The 12,799-nt window shown below is 46.1% G+C and overlaps 1 protein-coding gene and 1 long non-coding RNA gene across 2 annotated transcripts in view; one reads left to right on the top strand and one right to left on the bottom strand.

Annotated features, from left to right (window-relative positions):
- Positions 1 to 4,622, bottom strand: part of LOC121816247 (uncharacterized) — a 37,207-nt gene extending 32,585 nt beyond the window's left edge. The window contains exons 1-3 of the long non-coding RNA XR_006055743.2: positions 4,517 to 4,622; positions 4,070 to 4,144; positions 2,518 to 2,589 (exon numbers count right to left, since the gene is read on the bottom strand). This is a non-coding gene — a long non-coding RNA (uncharacterized LOC121816247). The remainder of the gene's footprint in view (positions 1 to 2,517; positions 2,590 to 4,069; positions 4,145 to 4,516) is intronic.
- B4GALT5 (beta-1,4-galactosyltransferase 5) overlaps positions 1 to 12,799 on the top strand; it is a 75,142-nt gene that overhangs the window by 44,628 nt on the left and 17,715 nt on the right. The window contains exon 2 of the mRNA XM_012189329.4: positions 8,496 to 8,630. Coding sequence (XP_012044719.2) covers positions 8,496 to 8,630 — 135 coding nt within the window. The remainder of the gene's footprint in view (positions 1 to 8,495; positions 8,631 to 12,799) is intronic.

Raw genomic sequence — 12,799 nt, 5'->3', positions numbered from 1 at the left:
CTGAAATGCAAAAATTTGGGATTCATTCTTGAGCCTCAAACTGGTAACAATTTTAATAAATAGGGGATGTACCATACTGTGCCGTAGTCAATGGCATCACCACTGAAGTGGAATATTGGATGCGAGTCACTTATAAGAGTTTGACATAAAGATTCAGACAGAAAGAATCAGCAGTGTGATGCCAGCAGGGGTTCCTGGGCATCTAGAACCTGGGAGACAGTGGAACCTATTTGCTAAAAACCTGGACTCTGGAGACAAAGACCTGTTGGGAAGTCTTGGCTCCAGGTTGTCAAGTTACTCATCCACACCTCAGTCCCTTCATCTATAAAATGAGAGTAATAACCTATTTCTCGGTTTACTGTGAGGATGAAATGAGATAAGGCATGAGGTGTTAAGAAAGGCACTGGCACACAGAGACTCAGACATGAATTGCCTTTCGCAGGAATCCATCCCTTTAGAGCAGAATAAGTTGGCTCATTCTTTACAGAACGCCTCGTGTGGAGCCGTGAACGCTGACCATCTGATCTGGGAGGAGGCGGGGCGGTGAGCGATCAGTTTATTTTTCAGGTTCTGGTATATCTCAGAAAATCTTGGTCCAAAAAGGCTGTGCGAGTTTTGCAGCTGTTATAGCATGACAGCAACCGAACTTCAGCATTCCTGTGACATACTCAGCCCTTGTCTCCCCTTGATTTTTATTAGGTCTTTCATAGATGGGGGCAGGAGCAGCCTCCCTGTTCTCTTCTGTTCACTCCTTTTCTGCTCTGTTCCCTTTATATTCTTTCCCTCTCCCCATCCTGGGGTACAACCCTTGGTTCATAGATCTGTTCCGTTGTTTTCCTGGAATGTACTTGACCCTGTATCACACATTGGGTGGGCTGTAGGAGGTGTTCAGAAGAAAGATGCCAGACGTGAGCCAATCCCCAGAAAACGCCTAGTCTGATGGGCTCACCCTGAACACCAGATCCACTTTTGCGCCCCGCCCGCCACCAGCTCTCCCCAGCTGCGTATCAGGAGTTGTTGTTCAGTCGTGTCTGACTCTGTGAGCCTGTGGACTGCAGCATGCCAGGCTCCTGTGTCCTTCACTATCTCCTGCTCAGATTCATGTCCATTGACTCAGTGATGCTCTCTAACCATCTCATCCTCTGCTCTCTGCTGCCCACTTTTCCTTTTGCCCTCAGTCTTTCCCAGCAGCAGGGTCTTTTCCAATAAGTCAGCTCTGCACATCAGGTGGCCAAAGTATTGGAGCTTCAGCATCGGTCCTTCCAGTGAATATTCAGGGTTGATTTCCTGTAAGATTGACTGGTTTGATCTCCTTGCAGTCCAAGGGGCTCTCAAGAGTCTTCTCCAGCACCACAGTTTGAAAGCATAAATTCTTTGGCACTCAGCCTTCTTTATGGTCCAACTCTCACATCCGTACATGAGTACTGGAAAAATCATAGCTTTGACTAGATTGCCGACCTTTGTCGGCAAAGTGATGTGTCTGCTTTTAATACGCTAAGTTTGTCATAGAGTTCATTCTAAGGAGCAAGCATCTTTTAATTTTGTGGCTGCAGTCACTGTCTTCAGTGATTTTGGAGCCCAAGAGAATAAAATCTGTCCCTGCTTCTACTTTTTCCCTGTTTTCCATGAAGTGATGGGACCGGTATCAGTAGTACTGGCTTTATATCCTGACGTCTTCCCTCCATCTGCCCGCTCCAAGATTTGGCAGACAGAGGATTCCTCCTGCTGCTTCATCTAGAGCGAAAATATATTTTTGGTGAGATTTGGCACCCAGCTTGTAGTAACCAAATGGGACTCTGCGTACGGCGCCTTATTCAGTTCTATCCAAAGCGGTTCCTCCTGTTAAGGAGCTGAGTTCTGTCTGCTGAAAAGCTCAGTCTTTCATCCAGAGCCGTGAGTTTGAGCAGGGAGTGTGTATTCGCTAGTTTTGACTGATTCCTATAGTTGGCCCACCTGAAATCTGATCCTGGACTATTTCTTCAATGCCAGGCCTCTAAGTACAGCGCATAAAGCCCTTTGTGACCTGCTGCGCTCTGCTTTCCTACCCCTCCCCACCCCCGCCTACCCCAGCCTCCTGTTTTTGCCATACATACCCTTCATTCCTGCCATACCCGACTGCTGTTAGTTGCTCAGATGTCTCTTTCTCCCTGTGTGCCCCTGCGTTTGTGCCCTTCCCTTCCCTGTTTCAGCGTTCTTATTTCTAGACCATTTCCTAGAGGTCCCCTCTCCTTGGGAGTACTTTCTGGCACCCCGCCGCCCTCGCGGTATGAGTGACAGCTCCTCACCTGGGCCCCCTTACAGTCAGCACTGGCTGCAGTGTCCTGGTCTAGCTGTCACTCAAGACGCGCACGGGCTGCGTCTTATTCATCATTGCCATTCTTCTCACATAGTAGGGGCAGCTCCTGGCACATGGCAGGTGTGCAGCGTTTTCCTGGATTGCCTTTCACCTGTTACTTCCTATAAAAATACGTATGTGCCTAAAATTCCACCGTATTTCTGAATCAGCATAATACATACCTGCATGTGCACACACCTGCACACACCTGCGCACGCTGTTGCTCTTTGCTTCTTTCCAGGTGACAGTATATCCTAGAAATCAGTTCATAGATTTTCCTCAATCTTTTTTTTTTTTTTTTGGTAAATTTATCGAAGTATAGCATACATACTAAATTGTGCACAAATAAATGAACAGCTTGATGACTTTTTCCAAAAGGAGTATACCTGTGAAACCAGTGTCCAGGTCAGGAAATAAAAGGTGACCAGAAGCCCCCTCCCAAACCACCCCCCCAACACACACCCCTGCCCTACAGATACCTCTTCCAGGCCTCTGACACTACAGATTAGTCATGCCTCTTTCAGGCCTGTGTACATAGAATTCACGTGTTGCACGAGAGATGCATCTGTGTGGTTGCATATAGTTGTAGTTGACCTCTTCTAGTAGCTGTGTTGGAGAAGGCTAGTGGCACCCCACTCCAGTACTCTTGCCTGGAAAATCCCATGGATGCAGGAGCCTGGTGGGCTGCAGTCCATGGGGTTGCGAAGAGTCGGACACGACTGAGCAACTTCACTTTCCCTTTTCACTTTCATGCATTGGAGAAGGAAATGGCAACCCACTCCAGTGTTCTTGCCTGGAGACGGGGGAGCCTGGTGGGCTGCCGTCTATGGGGTCGCACAGAGTCGCACACGACTGAAGCGACTCAGCAGCAGCCGCAGCAGTGGCTGTGTCGTATTCCAACAGGCTACACATTTTTAATCTGTTCTATTATAGGTGAACTTCTCGGTTCTTTTCCAGTTTGGAGTGTTTTGACTGGCTCCTCTTTCTTTGGTATTAGCCTCACAGTACTCCATCCATGTGAATGTACAGTAATTCAAGCAGTCTACTCTGGGTGGACATTTAGTTTTTTTCTGATGTCTTCCTATTACAAATAATGTGGCACAAGGTTTTGAATACACCTGTGCAGTATGTTAAGGAACATTACAAAACCAAGCCACTTAGTGGGGACCAAGCGTAAGTGAAAGTCTCAGTTGTGTCTGACTCTTTGCTATACAGTCCTTGAAATTCTGGGGCCAGATTACTGGAGTGGGTAGCCGTTCCCTTCTCCAGGGGATCTTCCCAACCCAGGGATCGAACCCAGGTCTTCCACATGGCAGGCAGATTCTTTACCAGCTGAGCCACCAGGAAAGCCTAAGAGTACTGGAGTGGGTAAGCCTATCCCTTCCCCAGGGGATCTTCCTGACCCAGGAATTGAACCCCGGGGTCTCCTGCATTGCAGGCAGATTCTTTAGCGGCTGAGCTACCAGGAGTGAGAGTACCAGAGAACATTTTTAGGGAAAATGTTATCTGTGTGGCAGCTCTGCTCGGTTGGTACAAAGGAATTGCTGAACTTTTCGTGAACAGGTTCATGTAATGAAGCTGGTTAACTCAAAACATTTTGAGTTCCTCTCATAGTGGAGTAGGGAGCTAATCACAAGAGAAGAGCTTGAAATCCCATATCCATGCACAGCTGAGTTCAGAAGGCTCCACTGTTCGTTGTCCCAACTTAAGATATTCATGTATTCAAGTACTTACTGTGGGTCCTCTGTGTTCCAGACACACTGTTCCAGCCACCAGCGGTATAGATCCTGCCCTCACCGAGCTCACATTCTAGAGGGAGATAACACGACAGATTAAGAAAAGGTGTCATATGTTAAATAAAAGAATAAAGCCGGAAAGGTCTGGGGGGTGTACACACACGTGTTGGGTGTTGGCGTTAAGACAGATTTTAAAGGGTAGTCAAGAAAGGCATGGCTTTCTTAATTCTGTTTACCTTACCCAGCCAGATGTAACAAACATTAACGATACACATTTAGGTTAAAATTATGAGCTCTTTAAGTGTATAGACTCCAGTATATAGACTCCTCTAATTGTGTCAATTCCTCTTGGGTTCATTGTGTCAATTTATTTTGCTTTTAAGCTAAAATGTCAGATTTCATTATCTAGTGAGGAATTTTTTATGAGTCAGAGTCATTTATTAACCTGTGTGGTCAAGTGAAAACGGTGTTCCCCTACTCCTAAGGATGTGGAGGCCGCCTGGAATTCTGACGGAGGGAGGAGAGGATGCCTTTCCGTTAGGGTGCCCACTGCTCTGCTCCTGGAAGCTCTCCAGTTAAAGCCGTGGCTCAAGGCTGCCTCCATGGGCACCTGGATGGAAATTTCCGATTATGTAAACTTGAAAGGGGCTTATTTCTCTCAGCTGAGTTAGGATCACAGGAGATACCTCAATCTAGAAGCTGGGGCAGGGCAGTAATTACCATTTCTCATGAAAGTGTGAAAAAGCTACAAGTAAGCCTGAATTTGTAGTAAATGTTATTTTAGCATGTATCACAGGGCAAGGGAGCTGCCCTGGGCAATGGTGGATTAGGTAATTCAGCATCTCTGTTGTAGGATTTCTTTGGCCCTGAGCTGTTGCGTATTTGCATCTCCAAGAGGGGGCTTGAGTTGTTGACAGCGCTTTGTTAACAGATGGCTCTGGGCCCATCAAACTGCACCTGGCCCATGTCGGCGTGGGCCACACTCTTTGTCAAGTGTGGACTCCTGGGCTGAAATCCCGAGCAGCCTAGGACAGTGAGTGAAGTCATGGTGATTCCAGGAAGAGGGGGTAGGGTGATTAACGGAGGAAGCGGGGCTGTTTAGCTTGAGGTTGCAGATTAGGTGGGGTGAGTGTGAGCGTGGTTGACAATGTCTGTTTTCCGATATCTGAAGGGTAGGAAAGGAGCTTGACTCTTCTGTCAGGGGGCAGGATGAGAACCAGCGCTTAAAAGCGGCTGGAAAACATTTTGGACCCAACCCAAGGTAGAGTTTTTTCTGAAGACGGCTCTACTGTACAGACTGCATTCTTGGAAGGCACAGTTTTTGGATGGTGACTGAGGAGGTATTGAGAAGTGTTCTTTAAAATCCCATCCAACCCTGAGTCTATGAATCTGTGATTATTTTCTTTGGCAAAAATTTGCTTCCTCAGGCTTTTTTTTTTTTTTTTTTTCAGTCTTTTGCTAATTCCTGTGGAGAGTTTACAAAAAGCATTAATAATATGTGGTTTGTGTAATTTGTTAATTGAATGACAAGATGAACACATGAGACAGTTATTAGCAAACTAAGGCAAAATATAAACAAAAGGCACATTTTTGAATACCACAGAAATCCTAGAAGGGGAAGACTGGAGAAGTAGCTACATTGGGGTTTGAAGGATTAATGAGATTTGCACGGCAGCAGGGAGAGCAGAAGCATCGCGGATCAGCAGAAGCCCAGGCAGAGATGCAGAAGGCTTTTGAGGAGGAGCTGTGTGTATATATCTGTAATTAGGGAAGATCCGCCCGGCAGCTTTGTGTAGGAGATAAAGACTTGATCGCCATCTTCTTAAGAGCAATGGGTTTAAGTCATGTGGGTGTGAAATCTCTGAAGGACAGGTGGCTAGAACATGGATGAGCAAGTTCTTAAGCTTAGCGGTTAGAGCATAGTTAGACCTGGTTCAGATCTATCCCTCAGTGACCTTGGAGAAGCAAGGTGGAGAAACCGAAGCCTAGAAGTCAACCCTGAGTTGGATAGTATTACTTGCCTCTTAGGTTATGAGGATTAAGTGAGATAAAGAATTCAGTGCTCAATATGTATTACTCACTATTACTGATTATGTAGCTGAAGTTCCCTACCTAGAGCGGTGATTCTGGAAACGTGCTCCTCTGCCCAGCCACGTGGGTGTCACCTGTGAGCTTGTTACAAGTGCAGGTTCAGACTTAGTGAATTAGGGTCTGGGGGTGGGTGGGGGGTGTAGGAATGGGCTCTCCAGGCGATAGGCAGGGAAAGGTTTGAGAACAGCCCTAGGGGAATCGTACGGAACTAAGATAGGGAGGGAGTTGTTGTTTTTTTCCCCCTCATTTATTTATTTTTAATTGAAGAATAATTACGATATTGTTTTCTACCATACATCAACATGAATCAGTCATAGGTCTAGAGTTTTTTAAAGAGGGGCTAACAATGGTATCCTTTACAGTGGAGAGGATAAAAAGCTCAGAGAAGATGAAATTTGGGGGAAAAGAGGTAGTATGTATTTTTTGCAATGTCTGACAGCTTTACACACAGTGTTCAATAAATATTTGTCTTTATATTATTGAAGACAGCTGGTTTAATAGTATGCTGGGGATGGAAGGGAGATTTGGTGTAATATGTATAATATACATAATATATAGCCTAAGTGATAAAAAAATATATATATACTGGAGAACCACATGAGAAATATGATACTGGATGAAGTTTAAATCTTAGGTTTAACTGCCTGCCTACTGTGGCCAGGCAAGCTGCTCTCTGTCGTAAATAGAAAGCGAGGTGCTGGCTCTTGTTTTCTGAGGCTTCATAGCATTATACTTTCTTTAAGGATTTGAAGCTGTTCCTCTCCCCCACCCCCCGCCCCCTTCCCGGAAACTTTTTTATGCTACCAGAGTTAACACTGTGTCTGATCTCTCTGGCCACGCCAAGAGTTAAGCATGCCCTTGTCTTCCGGTCACTGCCAGGCCCTCATTTCTGAACATTGACTTCTCTTGTTAATTATTTGACGGCTCTGGGTTTACCTTAGAGAAGATCTGAAAGCTTTTATGTCCCCGAGTAATGTGGGCCACCTGGGGGTTTTCCACATTAAGCGTTGTGCCAGTTGACTTGTCCCTGTCCCACCTCCCGTCGCCAGCACAAGCACCAACCACGGTAGCTGGAAATAAATTGACTTCTAAGCTTCATCCACTTAGTCCTTATTTACTGCCCATTATGTGCAGGACACTGTGATAATAATGAGACAGTGTCCACAAAACTCATCTTGCTGAAGAGCCAGGACTGCCCGAGGCCGTGTGGACTGAGTCTGGAGGAGAGGCCGGGGCTGTCTGCTGCGTTCCTGCCTGGAGCCTGGTTGGAGGTCAGCCAAGTGTTAGCCCTAGCGCACGCCAGAGTCCAGACTTAGAAACATGCTGTCGCCTCAGACAGCCCCTCTCACAGTGACTGGTGAGGGAAATGTGAGTGAATTAGAATGGCTGGTGAAGAAGCTATGTTTATAAACCTTACAGTTTCTTTCAAATACATAGCAATTGAGATTGCAGACGGAATACAGGAATTATACTAGAGATGGGCTAATTTCATGCTGTAGAGAGACTTCAGGAAAAACCGAGGGGAGATCGCTTTCCAAAGATGACGGTGATTGGGCAGTTAATCTGCTGAGTATATTTTTTTGTTTGTTTTGCTTTGTTTTTATTGAGCTATAACTTGCATGTAACATTATTTTAGCTTCAGGTGCACAACATAATGGTTGGATGTTTCTATGTATCATGAAGGGAATCTGTTTTAATTGGCAACCTGGATCAAGCCACTTGCTCCTTTTCCATCGCTGTGAACTTTGGGGCTGAGGCAGATGGATAGTGAGGACTGCTAGCATTCTTTCATTATCTTCTTTCTCTCCAAATAGTGAAGAAAAAAAAAAATGTAGCTGGAGCCTTCATCACCGCTTTTAAAAGATAGCCAGTACCAGACCTACATCTAAGTGATTCCAGAAGGCAGGGCAGTTGGTGGCTTCCTTTCTCTGAGGATAACCAGTGAGTCTGAAAATGTGAATTTAAAAAGACCAGAGATCTTTTTCAAAATGTTTTAATTGATCCAAAAGGTCTTTCTGATCATATCAGGGCTAGAATACTGCTTGGGTATTTGAAGATCAGGTAGAATATATGTAATTTTTTAAAGCTGTCGAATATGGATAGATATTCCCCTAAGTCCTACTAGCTACTCAAGGAAGATCAGTGCCCTGAAAACTTAAAACCCAGTATGGAAAAGAGAAGTTATAGCCTTGTAGAACCTGAGCGTCTAAAGATGTTTCATAAAGAAAAGGGGGAAAAGGAAAGAAACTCAGAGTAATGTGGTTTTTTGGTGTGTTTTCTGTTTCTGACTGCTTCTGAATTAACCCCTTGTCCGTCCCCTTCTGTTTCCGCAGTGAACACCTACCTCTTCATGATGCAGGCCCAAGGCATCCTCATCCGGGACAACATGCGGACCATCGGTGCGCAGGTTTACGAGCAGGTGGTACGGAGCGCCTACGCCAGGAGGAACAGCAGTGTGAATGACTCAGGTGCATTTCAGTAAAGAGGAGGTCTGCTCAGAGTGTCTCCTCCCAGAAGAGGGAGATATGCTTCGAATCATTCTCTTCGATGGAAAAAATGTGCCTTGTGGAGGAGGGGAAGGTTTGACTGAGTCTAAGGTTATCATCAAAAGAAGCTCTTGCCAAAGGAGTCCTTGTTTGTTCTGTGGACAGTATGTTAAGGGTGACCGGTTGACTCCACTTTCACTTCATGAAGAGTATCTTTCAAGAGGCCCCTTTTTGTGTAGTTGCCCTAAGTAGGCAGATTAAGCATGTATCTTTAGGACACCAGAAAGGCAGGAGCACCAGAAATATTTAGAAAATAATTTGATTTCAAAAAATACATCCATACAGCCTGTGAGGAAAAATTGGTTGGTTGGACTTGACCTGCACTTATTTTATGGGTTAGCATTGCAGGGTTCGTTGGTTGGACTTGACCTGCATGTGTTTTACGGGTTAGCAGTGTGGGGTTCATTGGTTGGACTTGACCTGCACTTATTTTACGGGTCAACATTGCGGGGTTCGTTGGTTGGACTTGACCTGCACTTATTTTACGGGTCAACATTGCGGGGTTCGTTGGTTGGACTTGACCTGCACGTGTTTTACGGGTCAACATTGCGGGGTTCGTTGGTTGGACTTGACCTGCACGTGTTTTACGGGTCAGTATTGCGGGGTTCGTTGATTGAACTTGACCTGCACTTGTTTTATGGGCTAGTGTTGCGGGGTTCGTTGGTTTTGTTTTTGCGTTCCATGTGGTGGTGGTGTGCCCATGGTGCTTTCAGAGCTAATCTGGTTCTGACGGCCACACAGGAAGAATTGCACCATCTCGTCCCTTCCTTCAGATGCTCCTCGAGCTTGGCCGGCCCAGTAGGCCCGGTTCACCTTGTTGTGTCTAAATGCTTTAGTTGAAACTTAACAAACTTCCATTTCATAATCATCAGGCAGTCTGGGACAGTTTCCACAAATTATAAAAACGACTTCAGGAAGAGAAATTGAACGGATCACCTAGTTTGCCTTCCTCGGTCAGGTGTGATTTTCACCCGGTGGTTGAATGCCAGTTGCGTGCCCGTGTTTGGTGGTCAGACTCACTTAGCTTTGAAGAAGGCTTTTCAGATTATTCAGCTTAGCAACAGTGACAGACCCCAGACTGAACATTGCCGCTTCAGTTTTTGGAACTTGGACCTGTAGCTTTTATTATGTTTTAAGCGCTAATTATGTAACGAGAGAAAAAAGAACACCAAGGTTAGATGGCTTGCCTAACATTATATTGTTAGAACTTGAACCTGAATTGTGGGTTTGACTTTAGCTATTTTTTTACAAAAGACTATATATAGCAAGTTCTTTTTGAGAGAAAGCTGTCTTTTTTTATGTCTGTCTTTAACTCTTCCAAAAATTGAACAGAGGAAGTATTTCCAGATGGTTAAATGGGTCTGTCGTGAAGCATCTCCAGTCTCCAGCCAGGCATGGTTTTTATTTAGAAAACGGATTTTGAAATTTCAGTTTACTTCAAATTCATGATTTACCTCTTATTTCTTTAACTGAGGACTAATGTGCTTTCCCTGTGGCTTCTTACTGGTCTCACTCAAGCCTAGAATTATAAAACACATGCATTTTTAAAAACACTTTGCTCCAGCTCAACCCTTTGTTCCTCTCTAGTAAGTTCTAAGATTATCCGGAACTCACTGCAGAATGTGAAGTTGCTTTGCAAATGTTGCAAATGAGAATTCTGTGGTGTTGGGATCTCAAGAGGAAGCACTGCCTCTGAACGGGAAGTTCAATCCTGAGAAGAATTGACCATGTCCTACTGTATCAGTCGGCCCTGCTGGCTGGTTCAGCAGTAACCAAGCACCACAGATTAGCAAACTGATAAGCTTCAATACTTCCTTTCTTCTTGCGTGCATGCTAAGTCGCTTCAGAGATGTCCGACTCTTTGCAACCCCGTGGACTCTAGCCCACCAGGCTCCTCTGTCCATGGGGATTCTCCAGGTAAGGATACTGGAGTGGGTTGCCATGCCCTCCTCCAAAGGGGTCTTCCCAACCCAGGGATCCAACCTGTGGTTCTTAGGTCTCCTACATTGGCAGGTGGGTTCTTTACCACTAACCACCACCTGGGAAGCCCTCCTTTCTTCTTAAAAGTTTGCAAAGAGCAGGCTGTCAACTTTTCAGAACTTACCAGCCACGTTGTGGCCTCACAGGACACATGGCCTGAAGCCTGCCCCGTGCCTAGAAGAGGAGTCACTGTAGCTCCTGAAGCCAAGGGCAAAGGTGGGCACAGTCCACCATCTGTGGCACTCAGTGTGAAAAGGGTCCCACGTGCGTTGCCTCGCTTGACTCGTGTATGGCTCCCTTGGAGAGGCAAGATTTTGCTTCCATTTTTCCCATGTGCACATAATCTTGGGGGTGTTGGTGTGGTTTAGTCCAGTGACTTCCCCTAAATCCCGCCCCAAACCTGCTTCTGGTTGTGTGATAACTCTTTTGGCTGAAGGATGAAGCCGTTCAGAGCTCTTTCCCTCTGTGTCACTCTGGATAATGAAGCGTGTATGGTATCCTGACCTTTGCCCCGTCCGAGTATTCAGGCCTCTCCAAGGGCAGAGCATGCTGGGGCTTCTCACTGGGCCGTTGATGAGCTGGTCTGTTTTCTCTCAAAGTCAGAGGGCGTGGAGCAGGTCTCTGTCCCCCCCACCACTGCCGGTCTTACAACACAAGCTCACATTAATTCCCGGAGGGCTCGTCATCCTAGAAGCTGAGCAGAGAGTGAGTTAGCCTCTTGGAAGGCTTATCCAGGGACTCATTATTATTTGAATTTACATGTGTTTATCTTCAAATTATCATCCACTAAAATAATTCTTTCCGGCATCACTTGAGTCAGACTGGTTAATCATCCATTTTGAGTTTAACGTGTCTCTTTTCCTCGTAAATTGTAAGTCTTTGTTGTTGGGACCTGATTATGATGGGGTTCACACTTTGTTTGCATTATCTCATGGCCTCCTCATGAGAGCTCAGGAGGATAACTGCCGTGTCCCCATCTTAGGGGCAAAGGGGTCAGAGCACACGAGTTCTAGGACTCCGTGCCATGGTGGGGTTGGGACTTGCTGACCTCTGAACCCCAGCAGCGCCCTCCTTGCCTGTGTTGTCTTTGTACCCCCGGTGCCTGGTACCCTGCCTCACACACAGCAGGCACAGAGTAAATGATTTTTGAATGCACACGTGGATAGATTTAACAAGGAAACCCACCTTTAAGTGTTGTGACCTAGATCCAAGATTACCATCTTGATTGGCTTCTGTGTTAATTGGCACATCCTTGTTGACTAAATGTTGAATAGGAAACATCATTTCATTGGAGCTTATCTAGTAAAAATGAACTCTTTTTAAAAATTCATTTCAAAGTCGTTTTCTGCCTAACACAGTCAGAGAGAGTGTTTGGGACCTAAAGCTGCTGAGATAGCCAGATAACCATCACTGCTGACCCGGCCACTCTCGCCAGGAGCTTGGTGAGAGTGGCCTGGCTGAGATAGTTCGTGAACTGTGTTGACCCACCCTGAAAAAAGTGCTGTTGAACACATCTATGTTCAGAGGTCTTCAGGAGGCCAAGTGTGGCTGAAAAGCTTAGTGTCTCGTTGAAGTAATGCCAGCTTTCTTCACCCTTGAAAGCAAACAAGGCTGCTGCCTAAAAAGAACGTACCTTAAGAGATCAGGACCGTGACCTGGAAATAGCCTGAAATAAGGGCTTCCCTGGTGGTTCAGTGGGTAAAGAACCCGCCTGCAATGCAGGAGACCCGGATTCGATCCCTGGGTCGGGAAGATCCCCTAGAGGTGGGAGTGGCCACTGCCCCAGTATTCTTGCCTGGAGAATTCCACAGGCAGAGGAGCCTGGTGGGCTAGAGTCCATGCGGGCGCAAAAAGTCGGGCACGACTTAAACGACTGTGTATGCACACAGTGATGTGCAGAGCCTTCTTGTCACCGAAAGCTGCTGGTATGTGAGATTGCGAGTCCGGCACGGTTTGCTCTGAGTGGTTGAGAGAGATTCTCGAGAGACTGTTGGCATCAGGAGAGAGTTCTCTGGGTTCATCCAGGCCAGCCACTTTAGTCATGTGTTTGAGGTGAGTGGTGGGGGGGCCTGGCATTTCTCATTCTTAAATACAAATTTCCAGGCACCATT

The sequence above is a fragment of the Ovis aries genome, chromosome 13 (genome assembly GCF_016772045.2).
Source record: "Ovis aries strain OAR_USU_Benz2616 breed Rambouillet chromosome 13, ARS-UI_Ramb_v3.0, whole genome shotgun sequence".
NCBI lineage: Eukaryota > Metazoa > Chordata > Mammalia > Artiodactyla > Bovidae > Ovis > Ovis aries.
This window is presented reverse-complemented; position numbering and strand designations above follow the sequence as displayed.